The sequence below is a fragment of the Protopterus annectens genome, chromosome 6.part0, assembly GCF_019279795.1.
Source record: "Protopterus annectens isolate FY-2018-M chromosome 6.part0, PAN1.0, whole genome shotgun sequence".
In the NCBI taxonomy this organism is placed as follows: Eukaryota; Metazoa; Chordata; order Ceratodontiformes; family Protopteridae; genus Protopterus; species Protopterus annectens.
Window position 1 is genome coordinate 676,334,142 of NC_056737.1, and position 26,662 is coordinate 676,360,803.

The 26,662-nt window shown below is 37.0% G+C and overlaps 1 protein-coding gene across 6 annotated transcripts in view; it reads right to left on the minus strand.

Annotated features, from left to right (window-relative positions):
• Window positions 1-3,501: 3,501 nt before the first annotated feature.
• The window catches only part of GPR132 (G protein-coupled receptor 132), a 921,399-nt gene continuing 898,238 nt past the window's right edge, over window positions 3,502-26,662 (minus strand). For 5 of the 6 annotated variants that reach the window (XM_044074364.1, XM_044074363.1, XM_044074362.1 and 2 more), the window contains one exon: window positions 3,502-9,812. In XM_044074364.1, the coding sequence (XP_043930299.1) occupies window positions 8,729-9,790 (1,062 nt within the window). In that variant the 5' untranslated portion in view covers window positions 9,791-9,812 and the 3' untranslated portion in view covers window positions 3,502-8,728. Of the gene's footprint in view, window positions 9,813-25,541; window positions 25,612-26,662 lie in introns of all 6 variants that reach the window. The other variant, XM_044074365.1, reaches the window with a different exon arrangement.

The following is a 26,662-nucleotide window of genomic DNA, read 5'->3' on the forward strand; positions in this document are numbered from 1 at the left end:
CTTGAAATACTAGCCTGAGTCTTGAAAGGGACCTGAGACATGATGGTATGGGCTAGTGCCAGCACATCCAGCTGGAGTTCTGTAAAGAATGATATGCTCTTTGAGTATCAAACTGATTTATACAAGGTGCTTACATTACAAATGTATTAGAAATGTATGGCATTTGAATATCAAACTGATTTGCACAACAGCTTATGTTACAAATGTATTAGAACTGTATGGCATTTGAAAATTAAAATCTGTTTGTAAAGTTGCTAGTGTTAAAAAATGTATCAACAGTAGGTCCTGCTGGACAGAGAAGGAATATATTATGTGAGACTGTATGTATATTTGTTAGCAAAAGACACTTGAAGAGAATGGGTTAAACAGTTAGCTTATGTCTTTCCATGACCCACCCATTGGGCCATGGAAATGCTTATCTCACAGCCCTAAATAGGACTGGAGATGGCATGTTCATTAACTCAATAAAACAAGGGTAAGCCCCAGGCACTGCCATAAACATTAGCAAAAGTATAGATATACATATTACCACATCTATTCCAACATCCTGTCACAAGCTTCAAAGGGGAATAGTGTGAAAATCTAGTCAGGTGACTAGATGAGGTCATTTTTCCAGCCATCTTCGAAATTTTATATTTTACAAAGCAAAATCTTTCAGTATTTGGTCTTGGGCCTGACAACAAAAAGATCCAGTTCACTAAATCATTTGACTTGCTGTATTAAGTACGTAGTGGAAAAGTAATTCTACTGGATTCAGTCAAGAAAATTTACTGAAGCTTAGTTTAGATATTATTTTTCTTTATTTGTCTGAGTCTGTCTATCATGGTTATTTTCAATATTTCCTGTGATTTGAACTCTGTGGTTTATTGCAAATATTCACATTATTTTAGTTTTATTATTAAATATATTTAAAACTTTTATTGTGGTTTTCCTTTTAGAAAGTATTTAACCTTTGAGAGTGCTTATATTTATTTAATGACACTGTGTGGGCCACTCCTGAAGGCCTTACTGTCTTGATCAACTACCATTTGTATGACTATTAATATTACACAGTATAATTGGGTAACCTTTTAAGAGCCTTATAGTGACTGACTGGTGGCAGTGAAACTACCTTATAGTCTGTGCAAAGTTGGTACAGTGGGTAATCTGTGCCAGCCTTTTCCACATGTGTGTGTGTGAAAATTAAATCTCAAAGTGTGTGTGTGTGTGTGTCCGCTGCTTGGAGCAGGGATATGAAGCCCTGTTCTCACAGAGAGGGTGCTGGAGGACTTGGCTTGGATACGTGGCTGAGGACCTAACCCTACAGCTGTACCTGTGGGGGACCTGGAGGAAGACAGAGTGATAGAGATATCCAGACCCTGGACGGAGTCTGCTCTCTGTGTGCTTTTAAGGGAGATTATCCTTGATGCAGAGAGGTCTGCATCTGAAATACTGAGTGTATCCATTTGTATTCCATGTGAATGTCCCTCTCCAGTGTCAGTGTAGAGGATTCAGGCTCCTTGTTCACCGGCCCAGAGATGGGTTGTCACAATCTGAGGCATTAAGCTCGAGTCTTTTTTCCTTTTCCTTCCTATGCTTAGGGAGCTCAACCTCAGGGTGACTGGCGGATGCCATCGGATGATGCAAAATTGATGGGAGACTACAATGCCTAGTTAAGATATTTGCCCTGCACCTTATAGTCCTAGAGTCGAAATGAGTGCAGAAACAATAAGTAGGAATGTTGTGCTCAGGGCCTAGACAGGTGACACAGCAAATGGAAGTCTCAGTATGAGATTTGCTTACCAGAGCGATGACAATTGGTAACCTTACCTGACATGGGTTAAAGAAAAAAAAAAAAAGAGAGTTCCCCAATGGGGTACTCTGCTTTCAGAGGACTTCTCTCTGGTGTGGACTGACTGACACACTGAAATACTGCTTCAGGCTCTGATGGAAAGAAAATACTGATATCATAGCGTCAGCTGGCTCCCTATATACCCAAGCATACTGATGTCACATAGGAAATCTGCCAGCTTAAGGAGGAGGGATATTTTTACTCTGGTATTCAGGCCAGCCATGGGGTTACACAGCAGGAAATTCCTACAAGTCAGGACTGCAACAGTGAAACATGAAGAACCTCAGCCATAGCTAAAAAAATGTTTAGGCATATATCTTGATGGAAGAGTTGGACAAATTCTTGAACTACTTAAATGAAAAATATACCATTTTGAAATATATGACTCATAGGTTCACTGTTTCGGTGTCCTTTAAACAAAACACTCAACTCCAATAACACAGGCTTTCTTTCCAAGATGTTTCACTCCAGGTACCTCAGTCCTTACACCAGACAAGAAGTGCAAGATAAAATGATGACAAACAGCTCAAAAACATCCATGACCTTAAGTAAAAATCTCACACTGTTATAAGATGGACTGTGGGAGTCAGCTTTTAATTCAACCTAACTTCATTTATAGTCTAATATCCTCTTCTGGACATGTGTGCTAAAGCACTGCAAGGTAAAAAGAAAGCTGTCAGCTTGTCCCATATCTTAAACATTGCCTATGTCCGTTTAAAGGTTTTAGTTGCAAATTAGAAACATCTGTCTAATTATTCTTTCAGTATCACAATTTTATTTACTAAGAATCCCCAGTGACAATGAAAACACCCCTAAAATCATGGATATCAACAGGCCAGAAGTGAGCCAATCTTGTTTATAAATTACATTTTATTCTATATATGCAAATATTGTAAATATTTGTATACAGTTGTGATTTACTAGCTTCTAGCTTGTTTCTTTTCATACAGATAGTTTGTGAAGTATAATCTTTGGATGTTTTATATTGAAAATTTTAATAAAACATCTTTTTCAAATAAACAGGCCTTATGTGCTGGTTCTGTTATTGTGACTGGGGGTCATTTCACACTGTTCATCTGCTAGTTATTAACTATTAAAATTAATATTAAATAAAATAAAAGTGGTCATACAGCAGAAATACCACAAGCAGAAGGGTTTCTGGGACTGAAAAAAAATCTCACTCTGTTGTAAACTCCCTCTGTTATATGTGCAAGACATGATCAGGTAATGCTACTTACAGATCACTGCATTGCAGCTACCTCAAATATCTAAAATATCTTTCACATTTTAATGTAATATAGCTTTAAGAATGCAACAGCTGTAAAACATATTTTATCATTAAAAGAATAGATTCTGAAGATACAGATAATACCACAGATAACATCAACAACTTACCTTTGTGATTTGCAGTAAAGCAATATTCTCAAAAATGGCAAACTACTTAAGATGATTCTCATCAAAGGCAGAAGAAAAAAATCTATTTGACTCATTTAAGTGAAGAAATGACTTGATATTAATGTTCTAATGAAATAACCCCTACAGTTACAATTAATTTTCATCACCTTAGTTCTTTTGTTACCCAACAACGAGAATAACAGATAAAGAGTAGTTCAAACAGTGAAACTCTGGTTTCCTGGGTCAAATTATTCAGACTGTTTTAGACTACCATATCATGTTATCACTTTAATATGTATATAAATATTTAGAGTACAGGCAAGCAATATATACAGAACATTAAATATATAAGCCAATAACAATACACATATCAGTAAAAAGAAATATACAACTTTTATACATTTACATCTTGCCAGAAAGTCGAATTTCTTGCAATTCCTAGTTTCTACAGGATCTTCTAGTATCAAACATAAAGCTGTGGATGTGATATCATTGTTACTTACACACACAACTGTTAGATACATAATATAGAGGAAACTATACACAGGTACTTTAACCCTCAAACTGTTCATCATGTAACCTCAAGTGATCTTAAGACAGGACCTAAAGTTACCCGCGGTATTGAAAGGGACTAATATTCAGCTCACCATGGTGGAGATACATAATTGTTTATGGTGTATAGAACTAAACTAGAATTTTGCAAAGCAATTATTTTCTTTTTCTTAGTGATCAGTGATTTCAACATATGCTACTGGCATATGCCATCTTCAGTTGTTAGTCACTAGCCATAACTGTATAGGTTATATTGTAATGTTTTTTTTTCTAGGAAAAGCATATAAAAATTATCTGTAATGCATGGAGAGTGGTGTATAACAACGTAATTATGACAGTTTAATTCCTGGTGTTACAACTCATGCCTATACAACACAAACACGATTCCCATGTTGTCAGGAAATGTATCTATTTCAATAAACAATGCTATATTTTCATCAACTGTGCATTTCTAAATTCACTCCAAATTATCAAAATTCTGCACCATAAAAATCACAATACAGACACTTATGTTATGTTATACCATGCCTCAGAAAAGACTATTCAGTGAGGAACACGTATAGATAACAATAAGAAACATTCATAGATATCCATAAATACTTTCAACAACATAAAATATAACAGAAAATGAAGAACTTTCATAGATATCCATAAATACTTTCAACAACATTAAACTATGCCATATATTTTACATGACACAATACACACTTAAAAGAAGACATTTTAGTTTGCTATAATTAATTGCACAATGACATTTTAATTGCACAGTTTGGCACCTTCATCTGCCTTACATGTAATATAAAAACTGCATGAAAGACCCAGCCAAGCTGGATGGAATATTCACTATGTAATACCTTAAACCTCCTACAGTGCGGGCTTTTAGGATATAATGCAAATGACCCCTTGCAGTTAAGACTTTGGTTTTTCTGTGTCTTTATTAAAGTTTTTACTGAATGGTTTGTCTGTGTGACCTTTTCACCCTTTGGTTTGTACCTTTTACATAAAGTAAGGCATTGGTACAAGCCCCTGTCCAAATTACCTCCTCAGTTTGTGATGTCATGCTCAGTGTTTCACAAAGCAGAGCCTACTACTTCCAGAACACTATCATACAGGGGCAATGTAAGCATGTAATGTTTGCATGTCTACACTATCCATTTTCTTCTAAGATTAATTTTGCAAAAGAGTTGGCCAATGGCTCACCACAGTCATTTCAATTCATTCCAAAGTACACTAGTACCCCCTTCAGGAAAGCTTCCAGTTCTCTATGCAAAAGTGAGATGTCACTAAGAATTTCCGACAGCTTTTTCTGTTATACGGCAAGTATCATCCAAGCATTATTGACTTTCTAATTTTACTAACAATTTTAACCTACAGTTAGAAACTACTGGGCCAGCTGTTCAGACAGATTAATAAAGCAAAGTAGTATGTGGGTCACTAATCATAACCAGTTATTTTATGAACCTGAGAAATAGACTCCATTGTATATGTGAATTTCTTGGAATCATTTTCCTGAATACACAATAGAGAATACAATATTATAGTTGGAGTCCTGATCATGAATCTTTATAATAACTGGGGAGATCTAGCTACCCAAATAAATTACCATTAAAAAAATGAAAAGTATAAAAATGCAAAATATCTAGCAGCTTTAAAAGCTTCATCACACCTCATACTGTCACAAAAGCAGTGGCTAGCAATGAAGTGCACCTCTAATGAATCAACGGCTTTAAAAGGTGTTAGATAATTTAGATTGACCAATAATAATATATGGGACAGCAAATTTCCAACACAGCTCTCTGTTGGCTGCAACCTGTATATAAGCATGACATTTGGTAATAATGGAGAAACCTGTATAAGAACCTAGCTATAACAATTATATTACCAATCATCACTGGTCACATTCATAGTGTCACATTATCTCATGGACAGCACACCTTAATCACTGAATACAGCTGCTGAACTACAACAAATTTACATGTAAACCAACTACTTTACATTATGCCATTGCAAACCTACCACTTAAAACCTAACTCAACTGTAAAACAAAAACAGACTGCCACTATCCTATATACTTAAATCTACCCCACATACAAAACTACATGGGGGATTCATAAACGTTACCACAAATTGTACACTATGTATACACTTTGACTAACCTTTCTGAGTGAATAGACAGCAAAATCATTGTGGTAGGGCTATTTTTGTATTCAGATAGGTTATACAAAGTGTACACTTTGTGGTAACCTTTATGCATCTCCCTACTGATTTAATGTGGCACTCTGTTCCCACCCACCCCTGACTTACATATACAAACTTCACAGTCTCACAACTGGGACGATCCAAAAATTGCTATATTTTATGATATAGCTGACAACCCATCAGTTGACTCTAGCTTAATACAATGAATTCAACCAGTGACAAAATTAATCAGAAAACAATTAAAATGTGCACACACAAGTGCATAGGTGTTCACTGTGTCTCATCAAAGTGCCCAGCTGCAATTACATAAGACTTAGAGTTCAAACACACAAAACATCTAAATATGTACATCAACTTAAACAGTTTTTATGCAAATGCAGCTCAGGAAAAAAACAGATAAAATGTACTTATGTTAAGTGCTCCTCACCACCACATCATACTTACTTTAATACTATCAATCTGAGGTCACTAGACCTCAGAGAAAGACATATCAATAAGATACTGCATAAAATTGTCTTGCTCTTTGTTTCTGAGGTCACATATTTAGAATCCAAACAAACCAATACAAGTTGAGGACAATACTACAACATCAGCAAATATGCATAAGCACTGATGGTCTTGAGCAATAAATCTTAAGACAATATGAAATGAGTGATGAAAGGACATTATCTGCCAGTATATGTGTGTGTACATATATAGTCACATTGCACATCTACAAATACAACTTAGCTAAACAACATTTCTGCCAATTACTGGTCCAATACTAAATTCTTCATTTAAACCTGAAATCAGTTGGGATCCCGGCATGGTCTGTAATTCTGATTTTTTTTTTCATAAGCAGTCTAGTGTCAATATCACACCCCATGTACACTTTTATAAACACTGATAATAACCAGGAAGTTGAAATAATGTTCACTATTTCACTGCTCATCAAAACATTTAGTCAAATCATTGAACATATTTTTATTTCTGATGGGCAATGTATATTTCTGTGCATGGTCCCCAAGTTTCCTTTTGTTTTTGCACTGTAATAGGACCTATCTACATATACATGTAGCCATATAAACTACACATTCCATATACATTTTCAGTGATTAAATGCAAAACTTGTAATTTTTCTTTAAAACAAATTTAAGAATATGGCAAGGTTGGCAATGGGTGCTCCCTTTTAATGTTTCTGTCTCTCTCTCTTCCTATTAATGACTTCAGATATCCTCATACATAAGTTGATCTTCTAAGTTTCTGTTCATTCTAAAAGACATATTTGCCTACACAGATGGTGTACAGGAATAAAGCCCTGAGAATGGCCTAGGTGACCAGGATTTGATTAGCGATTTGGTTGTCAGACTGTGCACAGAATGAGTACGGTTATGCCCGTCTTAGAAGGGAAGCAGAATGATGAGCTCTGATATCACTGTGCCCTAGTGGAGGCCAAATCGGAATGTAGAAATGATCTGCAGGCATGTGGGAGGGCTAGGAGGCAGGCTACTGGCTACTAAGTGTCTGGTAAAAGAGCTTCTGCAAGGCAGTCGTCATTGCACAACCAGTGAGCCATCATAATATCAATGTACTGGGACCTGTCATAAGGCTAGGTACTGCTGACAACATGCTGAGTAAATGAAGGCTCTCAGGGCCATGTCTCATGCCTCCCTGTGGGACCTCTCGCTCTCCAGACATTACAAGTCTGCATCATAAGGATAATACCCAGAGATGTAAGGGGCAGCTTAGCTGGATTAACTGGGGGATGGGGGTGTGTGTGGAAAGCATAGGCAGGGAGAAGAACCAGAGAATTAAGCAGGGTTGTGGTGGTGGGAAACCAGTTCTGGTCCTGACACATTACCATCTTGTTTATTAATAATAAAAAGTTGTCCACTGTTTCTGTACAGTTTTCCTAATGTAACCAGATAATGTACTTTGTTTCACCATAAAGTTCTGTTCCAATATGGAATCCAGTCAGCCACCCTTTAGGGGAAATCTATATACGTAAGGAGTAGTCAGCTGACTCCCATCGTAAGAAATCCTGTCAAATTTACTGTTATCTACCTCGCCATTTATTACTTCTCATAATTAAGTTTTCCTTCATTTTATATAGTTTAGCATGACATTTTACAACACCCATAGGGATGGTAAACAATTTATAAAACCTGCAACTGTACATTGTGAATAATTGCCTTCCTTCCAGCAGATGGGTAGTCAACATTTACCTGCTCTCTTCCATCCATCCATCCAGCCAGGTATTCCATTACATAGTCTCACTAGTTCAGCCCTATCTGCTAGAGTTTAAGTTAATGACTAAGTTCTGCACCAAACAGCTGGGTAGGATCCTGCATATTCAGTTACCTATAACCAGCAGTTCTTTTGCAATATCAGTTTGGTAATTTATAAAAGCTGGGCTATAAAGATGAACATGCTCATTTACACTGCTACTGAGATTCAGTGTTTACCTGTTTCTTCTACCATTTTGAAGGAATGTTGTTGCAAAATACATATTAAATGCTGCAATAACACATTCAAAAATGTAAAGCTGCAAGACTCAGCCTTTTGACTAGACAACTGTGCAGTGCATACTGATAATTCCTGCAAAAATTAAGTGCTATAATAGAGTACAGTATTTTTTTTTACATAATACAGAAGACATCTTTCTGATTCAACTCAAACACCTGCACATAGCATTAAATTATTTTTATGTTGTACGTTTTTAAGATAGACAGGATTTCAAGAATATTTGTAATTTCTTTATGAAGGTGTTCTTTAACTCGGTTTTTCTTCCACATGTTGAGAGTCTGAAGACCCTTTAGAATACTGACATTTTGGTGTGGTACTGCTTTCACTTTTAAACTGCAACGATCTGATGCTCAGCAAGTCTTGCATAATTTCTTTTCGTATGTTATCACTTGCCAGTACATAAATAATTGGGTCAGCAATGCTGTTAAAAGTTGCCAATGACAGAAATACCACAGAAGATTTATAGATTTTTTCTTCAAACCAGCATGTATCATTTGGGTATAAAGTAAAGACAACTGCTCTGATCAAAAGAATAAAATGGTATGGCGCAAAGCAGATTAAAAATATTGAAATAACTGCAACTGCCAGATACTTAACTTTGCTTTTCTGTGCATCACTCAAGCCATTGCTTGTGGCTGTGCTCCTGAATATGTTATAATTAGTAAAAATAAGAACAACTAATGGTATGAAAAAACCAATAACAAATCTGGCATAATTAAAAGCTGCAATAAGTGAGTTCATTGGTAATGTTTCAAAACAAGTTGAATTGTTAGCTTTTACCCCATCGTCCATTGTGAAGACAGGTGAATGAACTATGGCTACTGCTATGAAGATTACCAAAGTGATTATCACCGCTGGTTTTTGGCGCCTTATACCCCTGGATTCCAAACAATATACAACAGCAACGTAGCGGTCAATAGAAATACAACATAAAAGCAAAATGCTCAGGTACACATTTGTAAAAAATATAAACCCTGTTATCTGACAAGCAAATGTCCCGTAGAACCATTTGTGTTTATTAGAAAAATATACAATCCAAATAGGGAGTGTCGATATGTAAAGTAGGTCACACAGCGATAAGCTGAATAAGTACACAGAAAGTATGTTCTTTTTTCTAATCTGCCTCCAAGTCAAATAGGCTGTTAAAGTGTTAAACAGGAGACCAAGAATGAACACGATGCTGTACATGGAAATAAGAAGGGATATGACCTCATCTCTTTGCGGATGACAATGCGATTCATTGCTTGTGACATTAACGGTTGCAGCTGACATGCTCCGTGTGGTGATGCCAGAAGAAGACGAAGTCATAACTTACTCTGATTTATACTTCCTAAGAAGGAAACAAGAAAGAACATGCTGCATCAAAGTGGAAAACTAATACGTACTTTGACAATTATGGACATTTACAGACAGGAGAATTTTCCAGAATTTGGCACAATATTAACGGAACATCATAGAGAAAAAGCAACATCATAGAGAAAAAGCAATCAACAAAACACTTCCATGATTGAAACCTTGCTATCAAATTTCTTGCCTATTATCCCCATCTACAAGGCAGTCTATAGCTAGAAATGTCCTTATTCCCTAATCTGAATGTGCCTGGCCTTTATTAACATGTCACTCTGGCACTAACACACACAAAGTACAGGTACTGGAAAACAAAATCTGTCATTTTGTACTTTTATACAACAAGAATATCTAACACTGTGATCTCTTAAATACATTTCATTGGCTGCCAGTTACTAGCTGAGTTACTATGCTATTCAGCACTCATCTTTTCAAAATTATCATGCTAGGTCAAATTCGAAGACAATCATACTCATTAGAAGTCAGGATGATGGCATTATCTTGACGAGGCTATGATTTGACACTACCATAGGGGAAAGGGCCTCCACTAAACTTGGGTCAGTAACATTTTGTCAACTACCGGAGAAATAACTTCCCAAACATCATTGGATGGCTTCAAGGCAAAACTGAAAGAACATCTACTAGAAGAAACTGCCTGCAATTGCTTTTGTGACACTGGATAAATTGATACAGACTTGTAGATTTCCTGCATTTGGAATATTTACAAGTACTACACAAATGTATCATTCAGCATGCTGTACATATTCCCAAGTTGTGTTTAATATTGTGAATTATTTATTTTTTTATCTGACATTTGTTAACCAGGTTAGTTCAACTAAGCCAGAAGCCCATTTTCAGTGGAGACCCAAGGAGAAAAGCTCCAGTTTAATACAAACAATTTGTAAATGTACATTTAAGTTTAAAAATACAATATAAATAAATGCCTGGTAAATATTAAGCAGAACAAAGCAGTTACAAAAGCAGAGAAAAAACATGTACAGAAGAGGCAGGAAATAACATTGAAAACTGAGAGAAAGATTATATACAATTATAGTTTGGCTTACAGTGTTGATGTTTACCTTACAGACACAAGGTGCAGGGTTTAAGTCTCACTTGGGGTAATTGGCTAGACTTAAAAAAATGGCCCACAAGGGCAGTTAGTCTAGCATGAACCTATAAACCTAAATCAAAATAACTTAAATATACATATTTACACAGGTTTTAGCTGCAAATAGAAACATTAGTTGTTGAAATGCTTGCTATGACTTCTAATTGTGAGAAACAGAATTGCTACCCCTTTTCTAAGTGTATTTACTTTTGATACACATTTTTGATATTGCATGATGACTGACGTATATTCACTATTGTTATCAATTTTTTATTGTATTATGTATTTTGCTGTTTTAAAGCCAAGGTGATGTCTGAAAAGTGACAACTGATCAGTCCACTTACCCAATTACGAAATTTCAAATAAAAATAAAAAATAAAAAAATAAAAAAGAATAAATATTGCCAGGATATGACCAACTTTTAACAGAATTTAATATTTTTAGCTCTTTTATTAGCTCCAAGCTCCCAGTATAACCAAGGAGATGCTGTTCTTCCTAACCCCAGCTTCTAAGACACCAGGAGATGAAGGCAAGAGCCCAAAGTAATAACTGTCATACAACGGATGTTACAAGATTTTTTTGAATCGTCCCAATACCACTAGCTGACAGAAAGTGGGCTACAAAGGCTGCTATGTTGGAGTTTTTGCTTGTATGAACTTCAGCACACCTGCAATCCTAGCCAGAGTGTTTGGACTTCTTATCAGGCTTGTACCACTTGTATCCCTACTGTAAATCTGCAGTCTGAACAAACACTGCAACTAATGCCTGGACTTTATCAGGTGTAGCTTGTCAGACAGCACTTGTCACATACTAAGAAATAATAAAACATCTTATACATCATCCAGGTGTTTACATATCTGGTGTCAGGCATGACCACCTTTCAAAGAATATTAATGAAAGATAAAAACATATAAAATGCAACACATGGAGATGATTTTTGCTGTCATAATGGAAGGCAAACAACTATAATGGACATTTAATGTTCAGAGTGGTTTTGAAAACAAGCATGGTAAAATATTCGGTTTTGCTTCAGCTTCAAAAAGGATTATGCATTTACAGTTTGAAGGAAGGATTTACAGTGAAGAATAGGCACAGTGGTGTAGCAGGTAGCACTGCCAACTGACAGCAAGAGGTTCTCCAATTCAATTCTCATCTGGGATGCCTTCTGTGTGGAGTCTGCATATTCTCTCGGTGTTCACGTGGGTTTTCTTCAGGTGCAAAGGTTCCCTCCTACTTTACAATGACCTGCAGTAGGTGGACTGGATAGTTTAAAGTTTGAAAGAAGAGTAACTGCATCTGGGCTAGCCACCCAGTGGTATTAACTCTAGATGACTATCACTGATAAAGGGCCATTCTAACCTCAAATGCAAAAGTGAGAAAAAGGGGTTGTGAATGGACAGAAGGACAGTGACATACTAGGAGTAAATAAGAATCGCTTGCAGCTCTAAGACCCACAAAGGCAAATGTGCATAACCAATGAAATACTTTAAAAGCCCTAGGCAGATCTCTTAAGTGAACCAAACAGATTGTTATTTTTTAAGTTTAAACATTCCCTCAGATATGAGATGTTTATTAAATCATGGGGAAATGGTGATACACAATTTTTTCTTTTCGAACTGAGATGAATTGCACAGGTTATAGTCTGTGTGTGCTACTGATAACAACTGCCATGAAATCCAGTGGGAACAGACCACTGTATGCAGTGTAGTCACAGTATTCTCTGTACAGAGTGCATATGAAAATGCTTCCTCCCAAGGGTTGTAAATAATTCCCAAATATTACACCATCTGCATATGAGTTGAGCCCAATGATGCAACATACACACTATAGCTGCTTACAAACAAATGTTTTTTTTTCCAGTGCAGTGATTCTCCTTCCCTGCTAATACGCTGCTCAGCATAGAGAGTCATCAGAATACCAACATTGAAACAGAAAAATAAATAAAATTGAAAAACATTGAACGTAGGAATAAAAAACACTCGAGCAGACAAGCTCCCTATGGTGCAGGCAAACCTGCTACAACAAGCAAACTTGTCTTCTTCACACAGTGGTGCTGGTGGGCTTGTACTCCTGCACACCATGTCAGAATACTGGATGTTCTCTGTATGCCACAGTGGACTACCACGATCCATGCCTGTGAATCACAATAGCTCATGGCGGTAGAGTAAACATAGTACACAAGATGCATTTACATTGAGTACTGTGCTTATGAGGAGCAGCCTGCAGTCTGATGCTCTGTAAACTGATTAACATGTATATGCAGCTCAGGAGTCACTTATTTATGGTACTGCCTGGTGTTATTTACTAGACCAGAAATGTAAGCATTACTTATTTACAACCTGGTAATACTTAACCTGTTTCATATATATTTCACAATTTATATTAAATTACTGAGGCTTTGGCTCCACACATTAACATCAAAAATGATTAGCCAAAGATTCACCTTCACCGTTGCTGTACCATATAAAAAATGCTCTTTATAAACTTTTCCCCAGTTGTTCAACAGCTGTCTGTAACAGACCACTATCAACTTTGAGCACTTAATTCAGGAACAACCACGTTATTTCAAATCCATATTCACACTCTAATACTAAACGAGTCTAACAAAATTGTCTCAGCAGTATGCACCTATCTTTCCATGTTACAAGATATCTTACTAATTTCCTCTTTTCATGAATGCTTTTCTAATGCCCCCACTTAATTCTTCAACATGCAGACATTCTGACATACTCCTCAAGCCTCTTTCAGTTAACTCCCCCCCATTCCAACTAACACCCTTGGCTAATCGCCTCTTATTACACCTCCTCTTTCCTTACTTGTTTTGCAGCAACATACTTTACTTTTTTAAAGTCATTCCTTTTCCATTTGCACTCTTCATTCATAAAGTTCTACTAATCATTTAAACATTTATTTTTAGACCATACTTTTTTAAACATCTTTATTCTCACTTGTGACATGGGCAAGTTTATATTTATATAAAAGTAAACTGTATTAACAAGTTCACATTTACAAACATTATACTTCACATATATTGTTATAGATCATATAACCTAAGCTACATTACATAAATTATTCAATTCCTGACATTTTGTTAAACAAGAAACATCTTTATTAAACCACCACTTATGACATACACAACTACACATTTATATAAATGAAAACAAACTGTTGCAAGCATTTTACATCATAAACCAAAGTGCTACACTCCCAGTTGCAAACATTATACATCACTTATAATCTATCCAATCATCATTTTCAGTCAGACATTACGTAGCTCATTTTAAGTCCTGCCGTCTTTTAAACCTCATTCCTCCCCTGTATGTATTGTTCCCACAATTCCCATTTTTCCTATGTAGTTTGCTGCTATCCTTTTCTACAGATCTCAATTCCAGTTGATTTACCTGTTACTAAATTCACTACTGTTAGTCTAGTTGGTTTAGATCTTGAGTTCCATTTTCTAGTAATTGCTTTTTTGGCAGCCACCAGAATTAGATAGAGCAAGGCATTACTATGTCTAGTCAATTTTGACTCTGTATCATAACTCAGAAAAAAGGGGCAGCCACAGTGGTGCAGTGGTTAGCGTTGCTGCCTCACAGCAAGAGGTTCTCTGGTTCGATTCTCGGCTGGGGTGCCTTCTGTGTGGAGCCTGCATGTCCTTCCTGTGGTAGCGTGGGTTTTCTCCGGGAGCTCTGGTTTTCTCCCACATCCCAAAGACATGCAGTAGGTGGATTGGACACTCCAAATTGGCCCTTAGGTGCGAGTGTGTGCATGTGTGTGCCTTCTGTGGAAGGTTGGGCGCCGGGCTGGCAGCTCGACACTGTAAAACTCCACTGCCAATCATGAACAGACAGATGATCTGCTGTGGCGACCCCAAACGGAAAAAAGCCGAAAGAAGAAGAAGAAGATCATAGCTCAGAAAAAAATCATCTCTCTCATCACACCAATCTGCCCATCCAGCATCTCTGACAGTGCATCCTGCAGGGAATCCTTAAAGTCTGCTAACTTATCACACTCCCAGAAAACATGTTCTCAATTACCTCTTTTTCTTCCCTATTACACCTCCAACATCTGCTGTCTACCTGTGGAAAAATTCTATGTAGCCTACTTGGGGTATAAAAATATCTATGTAAACATTTCCAAGCAAAAGTCCTAAACCTTCTAGATTTTTTTGCATATTTGGGTGGGAGAGATATATCCTCCCATAGTTTCTTTGTGAACTGCTTATCCGATCTCTCTTCCTGATCCTTTTTAACCTCCTCTGATCGATTCTTACAGTCATCATGCAATATTTTATATGCTCGACTAATTATTCCTTTTTTATGGCAGCTTCTGTTCTAAATTCTACTAAAAACTCTACCAGTTCTTGTCTTTTATTTAGGACCCCCCATCTCTTTCTTGGCATCTTCCCATTCTATCCTCTTTCTCTCTCTAGTTATTTGCTCCCGATACTTTGGTTTCTTTCCCAGTTTTCTACAATAAATTCCAGCCCCTTCTTTCCTATTGTCTATATCCCTAATTGCAGTCATCCCTATCTACTTCATCATGTACATATATTTTTGCAAACCGTATGTCGAATATATATATATATATATATATATATATATATATATATATATATATATATACTCTCCCTAGGTCATACTTGAAAATGGTTATTGCACCAACCCATTTATAGAGTTAACAAATGCTACATAAACAAGAAGGCAAATAAAATCTGGCAAGTATTTCACACTTTCTATACTACTAAGTTTACACAGTACTTTCTACACAGACTTTTGCTTTTGTAACGAGCTATGATTAAAGGCAGTCTAACATCTGGGTGTTCATCGGAATGCAACAGAGATACTTTTGATGAGCACACCTCCATGAAGTCTTTTGAATTTATTTTTAAAACCTCTACTGAATTATCGCTTAAGACATAGGCAGACATACATTTATACAAAAGCAAGCAAGCCATACTAACATATTCCCAGTTACAAACATTATACAGCTCATATATTACTTTATGGGTCTATACTGAATGTTCGAACATTCAAAATTTTGAGTCTCATATGGTCGACACTATATGATCGGATTTTTGAATGTTCGAACGTTGTATCGGAGATCTCCGTACAGCGGGGAATGGGAAGATTTCCCTTTTCTGTACTGTAGTGCGATCTCTGAGTTGGTATATTTAAAGAGTGGGGGGCACAGCCCCCCATGTGGAAAGTGGATGGGGTTTGCCCCCCTGCTTAGAGCATTCAGGTAGGTGTTTTGTGTAGTTTATTTTTTACTAGATATTCAAACATTTGAAAGTTCGATCATATGGTGTCGACCATATGACAGTCAAACTTTCAAACATTCGATTATCTAATATAGACCCTTATTTTATATATTTATCATCAATTCAACAGTACATAAATCGATCAATTTCTGCTTCTCTTAACCCTTACTCCTGCAAAACATTATTCTGCATCTATTGTTAGGGTCTAGATTATATATTCGAAGTTTCAAAACTTCGAACCTCATATGTTCGACAACATATGAGTGAAGTTTGAAACATCGAAAATATACTAAAAAATTACAAAAAAAAAAAAAACTTACCTCAACGCTCTGAGCAGGGGAGCAAGCCCCCCTACTTAAATATACTAACTCCAAGATCACAGTTCAGTGCATAAAAGGGAAATTTCCCCATTCCAAGCCATTGCTTTTCACCTTCGAACTTTTTAAAGTTCGATAATATAATGTCGACCATATGACATTCGAACTTTAAAACGTTCGAATAATTAATAGGGATGCTATTGTTATAACACAATTTTCATTGTTTTCTATGTAATTTGCTCTTACCCTTTTCTGAAGTTCTCACTCCCAGCTCTTTTCTCTCTATTACAGTATTTGATACTTCAAATACTGTTGGTTTAGAGACATCGACTTCCATTTCTAGTAATCTTTTTTTAGCAGTCACCAAAATTAAACTTAACAAGGCCTTACTAAATATAGGGAATTCAGATCCTGTATCCCAGTTCAAAAAAGATAATTTCCTTAGTTACACCCATTTGCTCATCCAACATTTTTGACAGAGTACTCTGCATTGAATTTTTCAAGTCTACCAGCTCACAGCACCTCCAAAACATATGTTCCCTGTTTCCACTTTCTTCCCCAACACAGTTCCAACATTTGCCAGCTACCTAAGGAACAATCCTCTGGAGTCTGTTTGGGTATATAAATATACATGCAAACGCTTCCAAGCAAAAATCCTAAATCTTCTAGACTGTTGCACATTTGGGAGCCATACATATGCACCTTGTGAATTGCTTATCCTTTTTTTCTTCTCAATTTTTTTCTAATGACCTCGGACTGATTCCTATAATTATTAAGAAATATTTAATATCTCCTAATTATCCCTTTTTTAACAGCAGTTTCTATTCTAGATTCAATTAAAAATTCTACCAGAGCAGGTCTTTAGGATTTCCCCATCCCCTTCTCTTTGCCTACACTCAGATGTGAATCCCGATAGGGAAAGCATTTTCTAGCCTGCACAGCAAATGGCTTCTTCCCATTATATTACCCTTCCCTTTTTAAGATATTTGACCAAAATACATTGGTTCCTTTGTCGAGTTTTTCCAGTAAATTCCAGTCCCCTCTTGCCTATTCTCTGCACCCCTAATTGCAGTCATCCCTATCAGCAAAATCTCCTTTCTCCATTCTTGTGTTAGCTTAGTTCTTAGAATATTTTCTGCTACTTTATGATTATAATGTTCTGTGTGGCTGCTGTTATTCTCCTTAAGGATCTGCATCCAAAATTCCTCTCTCTCCTTGTTTCTTGAATATGCCCTCCTGCTTCACAGGTTCATAGGTTGGTACTAGGCTATCGGCCCTAGGGCCTATACAAGTCTAGCCAAACAATTTCCTGGATATTTCTTCCTACAATATTTACTTCCCTGGACCCCTGTCTAGCAGGGCGACTGACGTGATCCCCGGGGTGAATTTCCTATCTCCCATCCAATCGTCAAGGTTCCTTCAGAAGAGGCCAACATGTATGGGCAGTCTATTCCAGAGTATGGGGAGTCGCTGGGTCAGGAACCTATCTCTCCAGCATGTTTTGTTCATTGTGATGACAAGGTTTAGATCCCTGGAGTGTGTTGCTCTGAGGGATTGGGATTTCTTTAAGTGGAGCATGTCCAACAGCTCAGGGTTTGACATGGCCTTGTATGTTAAGCAAAGATCACCCCTGAGTAGACGATATGCCACAGAGTATAGCTGGAGTTTTTTTTAGGCGGTCAGCATGCGGCATCTGCTTTAGGCCTGTGATTCTTTTAGTGAGCTATATCTGTGGCCTTTCCAGCTGTTGCAGATGTCTTGTGAGGTACATACCAAACAGGATATTGTACTCTATAATGGGTCTAATGAGGGATTGAGTACAGTGGGTCAATGACCTCCTTTTTTCTGGATGAAAAGCCCTTAGTGATGAGGTGTGCCACATAGAATGATTTCCTGACTGTTGTGACGATGTGGTTATCGAAGGTGAGACCACTGTCCACCTCTGTCCCTAAGTCTCTCATCACACTTTCGGTGTTTAGTGTATTGCCACCTATGTGGTAATTCATGGGTACATGATTCTTCCCAAAGGGGATAACTATAAATTTCTTGGCATTAAGCTTGAGCCCATGGCTCTGGCACTACGCATCTGTTTCTGTAAGGCCCTTTTGTAGAATATCCACATCATTTGGGGATTCAAGAATGGCTCCCAGTTTGCAGTCATCTGCGAACTTTGTTAGCCAGAGTCCCTTAGTGTTGGCCTGTACTTCAGAGAAGTAGATGCCAAACAGGAGCAGTCCCAGGACTGAACCCTGAAGTACTCCACTTGTCACTTGTCTGGAGATGGATTTGGAGTCGGCTACTTTTACAGTCTGGGTTCTGTTAGTAAGCCAGTTGGCAACCCATCGAGTGACATAGGGATTTATGCCCAGCTTAGTAAGTTTATCTATGATTCCAGAGTGGGGGATGGTGTCGAAGGCCTTGGCGAGGTCCAGATAGGCTGTGTGGACAGCCTTACCCTCGTCCACAGCTCTGGCAACTGATTGGAAGAAGTCAATCAGGTTCAGGAGACAAGATCAGCCCTTCACGAACCCAAACTCAGTGGGGTCCAGTGTTTGAAGGTTGCCAATGTCTTTGTTTATAAGTTCCATGATAATGTGTTCCAAGCCCTTGCAGATCAGGCTCGTCAGACTGATGGGACAGTAGTTCACGGGATTCCAAGGTGGATCCCCCCTTGTGGAGTGGGATAACTGTAGCTGTGCGCCACTCAGTGGGCATGATGGCAGAGGTGAGGCTATGATTAAACATGACACTTAGATGAGGTGCCAGTTCATTTTCTAGTTCATGTAGTACACAGCCCGGGATGTCATCTGGCCCCATGGATGCGGTATTCTTAGCTTTGGAGAGTGTGGTTTCTACCTGTGTGACCGTGATAACCAGAATTTGGCAATCCTTTGGTACTGAGATGGGCCCTTCAGTGGGGAGAGGGGGGGGGTGAAGTTGGCACTAAATTGATCTGCCAGGATATTGGCAATATCCTTGGGATCAGTATATTTAATGCCATTCTGTTGCAGTTCTGAGCAGATCTGAGCATTGCCATTTAGATTCTTGACATAACTATAAAATGTCTTGTGATTGTCTTTGGAATCTTTGGCAATTTTATTTTCGTAACTAGCTTTGGAGGATTTTATGAGGGATAGCTTCTTACTGAGACTGGTAAGGGAGTTTCTTGCATCCTGGGATTTTTCTGCAACAGTTTCTTCCTGCTGTTGTGTAGTATTCAGCAGTCGAACTTTCAACTCCCATCTCCATGGGTGCCATGAAGTTTGTCACTTCTGACTTAAGTAACATGAAGTTGGCTTTGCAGAAGTTTTTTTATGGAGGTTTCCTTACTGGGGTGGGGGGGGGGTGAGATGAGGATGTCAAGGGTGATTTGCTTATGGTCAGGCCTGACCAATGAGAGGGTGACCACTGGTGTGAAGCATCTATCTCCCATGTTGGTAATGACCAGGTCTAGGATATTGGAGCCCCTGGTGGGACAATGGATTAGTTGATCCAGGGCATTGGAATTTATGAATTCCAAGAACCGTTGGGAAAAGGTGTTGGTACTCGAGTAGTTTTCCCAGTTAACGGCAGGGTAGTTGAAATCACCCAGTATTAGGGTGTTTGGTTGTATCTTAATATTTTACAGTATGTTTAGAAAGGTGTAGTGAGAATCTTGTGGCATGGTGGGGGATCTGTAGCAAGCTACAATTTGAACTGCAGTCTTACCTAATGTTAGTTACACCTGGAGAATTTCAGATGCACTGTGTTGGGCAACTAGCCTGGAGGTGTAAATATCCTTGGTGAATATGGACACTCCTCCACCTTTAGTGTTTTGGTCTTCATCCATTTCCACTTTTTAATTATAGCTTTCTCCTTGTGTTAGGTATATGAACTTTATCTATGTAGCGCTAAATTATCACTTTAAATCAGGTAACCCTAATCTACATTGTTTTACTGGAAAGATGAACTTATCCCACTTGACCCTTGCCCTTTTCCACCCCAAGTAAAATTCTTCAGCTCTTTATTAAGTACTGTCCACAACTTCTCCTCTGGTTGATAACAATATGCCTGACATGTATATACAACTATACGGACTAAAGCCCTTACAATATTTGCATCTTGATACATATCCATAAACAATAGCTTCCAGATTTTTAGTTTTTGGATTATCTTTTGTTGAGTCTCCTCCCACATATTCTTAGCTGCCATTACAGAATCCATTTTATTCCACGGTCCTACATATTTCAATTTACCACGTCATTATAGCTGTAGTTATTGCTGGACTAATTCATGTGTGCATACTCTAGCTGTAAATTATCATCATTAATTTTATATCTCAGAAAGACTTGAAACTTTTTCAAGGTGTTTCATAACACTAAGATGTCTTTTTCTGATTTTATCAGGTAAAAAATAATATGTACATATTCTGTAATTAAAGCCAACTTTTCTTGATTAACATACCAATTATATCCTTGAATTTCCTATTCCCTTATATTCTTTGCCAATGGCTCTAAATATAAAGCAAAATACAAAGGGGAGAGCAAACCTCCATGAGGTCTTTAATCCACATGACATGAAAATTCAGTGTAGTAAGGTATTACCATTTAAAGCTATACATATTAAGTCTATTTATATAACTTGTATGAGGTAACATGCATTACATTACTTAATTAAAGTAATTAACTATCTAATTAATTAATTTATGGACATCTGACTACCAGGAAAGTCTGACTGGGTAGTAGCCCACTGTTGGCAGATGTTCGGGGACAAAAGCTCCAAAGTATTACAAAACATTTTAGCAACCATAACTTTATAATCTTCAAAAATAGTACAAAAACATCTACAGTTTAAATAATTATACCAAATAAGGCATAATATGAAAATATTGATAAAGAATAAATGCATGTTATACAACAATTATTTAATATTTGGAGAAATTTTAGCCAGTTTATAGAGAAATTAAAGGTATGTTTCTAATGCAAATTCCAATACAAAGAGAGAGAGAGAATCAGGCTTATGGTATATTTAGAGGGAAAGCTGGGGAGAGAAATTGATAGAACTAAGGATGCGAGTGAAGAAGGGAGAGTAAGGAGATGTAAGGAATGAATAGGTAAATGTTCACATTTAGGGATATAGTTTATCCTGGTGTTGAGGAAGAACACAGATAGCATTTGGCTAGACAGTTTTGTAGAATGGTCTTGAAGAATGGGAGAGAGGGTGTTGCCCTGATCGATACAGCTAAGGAGTTACAGGTCTGAGCAATACGATGCAAGTATAGGCAATGCCCAGCACACGACAGGTTTGTGGACAGACAGGAGTTTTGGTCATTAGACAATAACTGACTGGGAACATTATTGTGTAGAATGTTATTTAGTGCTGGACAAGCAGATACATGGATAATTGTATAAGTAGTAAGAAACTGTGTATATGTTAGCTGATGGAGTACTTCTAACCAATTTAGTATTTTTAGTGCTAAGCAGTGGTGGGCTCTGAAAGGGATATTTGCTGCAATTTTGGCAGCTTTGCTATAGCTCTGTTCAAGTTTTGTGATGCCTGGAGGTTAGCGAGGATGGGAGTGCCATAAAGAAGTGTGGGGAGGAGAAAGTAGTGACAAGTGAAGTTTTAGATGCATTGGTGATCAAGCATTTGTCTCCAGTTTTTGATGATTTTTATGCAATTTTGTATATGTAGACTAATTTAAGATTATCATCCACTATCATTTGTAATAATTTGCTATGAGGAGTGACTTCAATGGTTGTATTATTGAGAGAAGACTTTACATTTTGTTCTCTCATGACAGAGGAATTTTGGGGAAAAGTAGCAGTTTGTCATTTTTAGGGTTGAGTATGACTTGTGAGTTGCAAAGCCATGTTTATGTGGCTGTTAAAGCTTCCTGATTAATTTTTATGGCCTGATTAATTTTTTATGGGTGTGGCATGTTGTCAGATGGGCAAATGAGTATGGAAGCATCTGTCTACTGCATTAGGGAAGGCTGTTCTGTGGATGTGTGAAGGGTATTGGTGAGAATATTAAAAAGGAGGACCAAGGATAGACCTTTGTAATAGACAGGTGGTGACTGGGAGGTATGGAGAGAGGGTGGAATGCCATTTTACTGACTGATACCTATTGGATAGGTAGCTTTCAAAATATAGAAGGGAGGCCTATGAAAAATCTAATGAGGATATTTGAAGTAGAAGACAAACTGCATCAAAGACTTTAGACAAGTCAAGAAATATGGAACAGACTAGTTTGTCATTATCACTAGCATTATTTACAGTATCTACGCAGGTTAGAAGTGCAGTGTTAGTACTACGGAAAGGACAGAAGCCATGTTGTATGGGGGATATGAGTTCTTCCTGCAAGAGATAGTTTAGCAGTTGTTTTTGAATACGTTTCAAGTATTTTGGAGAGGGGGATAAGATTCCTACAGGTCTAAAGTTAGTAATGTCTGTTGAATTTCCTTCATTGTGCAGAGGGATAATGTGTGACTTTTTCCCTAGAAAGGGAATATGGGATTCCTGGAATGACCTATTTATAAAGACTGAGACACTTGGAAGGTCATCAGCTGAAGTAACGCATGGTTTGAGTTTATTTAATATTAGTTTTATACAGGATGTCAGCACAGGTTTGAAAATGAAAGTAGATGTGGTAATAAATGGCAGTTGGGCAGGGTTAGGATTAGATGTCGAGAGTCCTTGGTTAGACATATTATACAATCAAGGAAATGAGAGTTTAATTCTACTGCAATTTCGTGCGGCGAGTTATTGGGAGGGAGGTTAGGGTTGATTTTTTTCGCTGGAATACAAGATCTCTTTAACAGCTGTTCAGAATTTTTGGTTGCGTTTATTATAATTCTGAAAGTTATTATAGTATAGATTTTTCTTCATTTATTTGCTTTTAAGTATGACTGCAAAGCATTCTGACATTTTCAAGACATTGTGGAGTTTTGTATTTTTGCCATTTTTTTTCCTCTATCCTTGATTAGCATTCTACTGCTTTTGGACAGCAAAACAGGATTATTTGTTTCTATTCTCATCCTTCTAGGAGGTGGAAAGCTATTCAGGACATTCAGGAATGTTGTACTGAATTCATTTACAGCATCATTTAAGGGGAGTATTTTTAGGAAGTTCCAGCTAATAGAGGACGGGGTAGTAATAAACATTTCTGGGTTAAGCTTGGAAAGGTTGTGTGCTGTTTCATAAGTATGCGGTTTAAATGGATGTGTGAGATGTTTGGTTGTATAGAATTGGAGATGATAACTGAGGGAGTGTGACATTGTACCTGTGCCATTTTAAATTAAGCATGTCAGTTTTCTTTTACTTTTTTACATCAACAAGTTTAAAAAATGCAACTTTTTCTTTCTTTAAAATCATATTTAGCGCTCATACTGTCCACATACTACTCATGTCTCATAATGGTTTTCCTCAACTACAGCATTTAATAGGGCTGTTCAATTTGGATGTCTGTGCTTCCCTCTTAAGACAGTTTTTGTGCATTCCTTTGCAATTCTAGCATAAGTCTCATACTCTCATGTTCCTGTAATACTTACTGCCACAGTTCTGGTCACTTTTCATAGATTTGAACATATTTGTTTTATATAATGTTGGCAATCACTCTAACAAAGCTTTCAGTTACCCCACAGACTGCACAAGATTTATTTTATTTTATTTTTACATTTGTTGACCGGGCTAGTCTAGCTGAATATATGTCCATTTTCAGTAGGGGCCTGGGGAGAAAAGCTCCAAACATAAACAGTGACAAAATAAAATTATACAACGACATGATAAAAGCACAATACAGAAACAGCACTGTTCAACAGAACACTAAAAATTATAGATTATAAAAATTTTAGTAAAAAGTTATACTAAACAATATATCAAACACACTAGAAGTTATGAGCACAACTCAGTTAAGAAAGAAAGAAAGTTATATTTGATCGTCATGTTGCGAAGAAAAGAGTAATAATTAGTTTTGGAGGCACAGGTTAGAGGAATAGAGCAGGACGGGGAAAAGGATATCAGTTTGGGTTAGTACATGGACAAAGCCAATGAGTTTTCAGATGCTCTTTAAGATGTTTTTTAAAGAGGGAAGATCTTTATCTTCAACCACAAAACATTTTTTCTCTGCTTCCAAAATATAAATCTGGCAGCAATTTGAATTTTCTATCACAGTAATGAATCACAGAAGTGAAACTATAATATTAGCTCTCATTTGGGGCTCAAACCTAAGACACCCAGCATACCATGTTGGTGTTAGTATTGCTGGACCAACAGAGGTCCCTGGACAGCTACTGAGGTTTTCCTTTAAGAGCACTAGCCTTTTATCTAAGTAAACTCCCAGCTTGGTGATCAAGATTAGATTACAAACACCACACACATACACTCACAAATACACAGAAAGCTCTCTGATTAGGCACTGCCGGAATCATACAAGTTAAAGGTCGTACTGTAGACTCAAACCCAAGATGAGGCCCAAATGAGAGCTACTACTATCCATTCACCTCTGCGATTAAAACAGTGTCTAAGCAGAGGCTTACTCTATATTTGTGTGTGTGCTTGTAATTTCATCATAGCAATATTATTTTCTTAGTTTACTTTACTTCACACTAATTTTCAGGTATAAGTATACAGCAGAAGTGGGTAATTTGTTTTTTATTCTTCTGCCCTTTAATAAGTGATCTGGTGAGATACTGAGTTTCTACAATGGGCTCTATTCCTACACTCCAAAGCTGTAATGTAAGATAGCAATCATTATAGCTACTGCTACTATGCCTTCTCATGAGGTTTTTCACTGTGTAATTTCCTCCACTTATAGCTAAACTATGGAAAGGGTGACCGAAATATTATACACTTCACATTGATATGTTTAAATTCCCATTTATACACACATCTTCTGAATTGCATAGCTTTGTAATGTGAACCACTATCAGACATAACATCCATTATCTCCTGTCTTGAGAATAAATTAACTTAATACACTAATCATATGTGTACTAGTCAAGCTTGAATATTTTAGGAAACTGGAATAATAATACATACATACCAGATATATGACTTTTCTGAACTGGAAGAAATCTTTACTCATTTGGCTCCATAGATGAAGATGTTCTTCCCTATCAAAATATCCATGGAGTATATCAGTTAATAAATTCATTGTTGCTATGGTATAATCTGTATATGGCACAGCTCTGTACTGTTTATACTGAGTGTTAGTACTCTTGGCCAATATATCAAACGTTTTGCGACTTTTTATACTTCTCTATACTCAGATGAGATGCACGTGTTCTCTAATGAATGTGCCTTGACATTAAGGTGGGAAGTATTCATTTGTTAGCTTTGAACATACACCTGGACACTGTTTCTTCCACAATTCAGAAATAGAACTGACTTTCTTTCCTTACAGATGACTTTTGTTCAGGCCAGCCTCCCACTGTTGCTTTCTGCAGAATAATCAAAAAACTGGTAGTTCTTCTAACAGGTCATGATACGCTCTGGTAAATGTGCTCTGATAAACATTCTTTTGTGTACACTTCACTGTCTGGTTTGTAATATACTTTTAAATCATCCTTCTGTATAATAAATAGCATTCTATGTAACCTGGAAGGTACCATGCAAAAATAATTTCTGAATAATGCTTTTCAAGTTTTATGGTCTGTTTCCATCTGATCACCACCAGAGATATTCATAGCACATTTCACATCTTTGAGCAACTGTTTTTTTTGTGCATCTGTAAATTAAATTATGTAACACAGAGGTAACTGGTCTGTTCTCTTGGACGGCCATGGCTCCTGTACCATTCTGAATGGCACCTACTTGCAACACAAATGGGTAATTCAAATCAGTATTTTAACATTGATGCCTCAATAACTACTTTCTTAAGCATATGCAATTTATTTTCATTTACATAACTTATTTCAAAGCTACATCTTGCTGTAACAGTTTGCTTACAGCAGTTATCTTGAACATACTAAAGTCTGCAAGATGCTATATAATTTCTAAAAACCTCTGTAATACTTGCTTAACTTCTAGTTTTGCTATTCATACAACTACTCTATGTTTTTATTCACAAATCTTCAGTCTTTCTGATAAAGTATTTCTGAATTTTCAATCTTATTTTACATTTCCTGTTATTAAATTTGAAATTATACTGTTATAATCTATCAG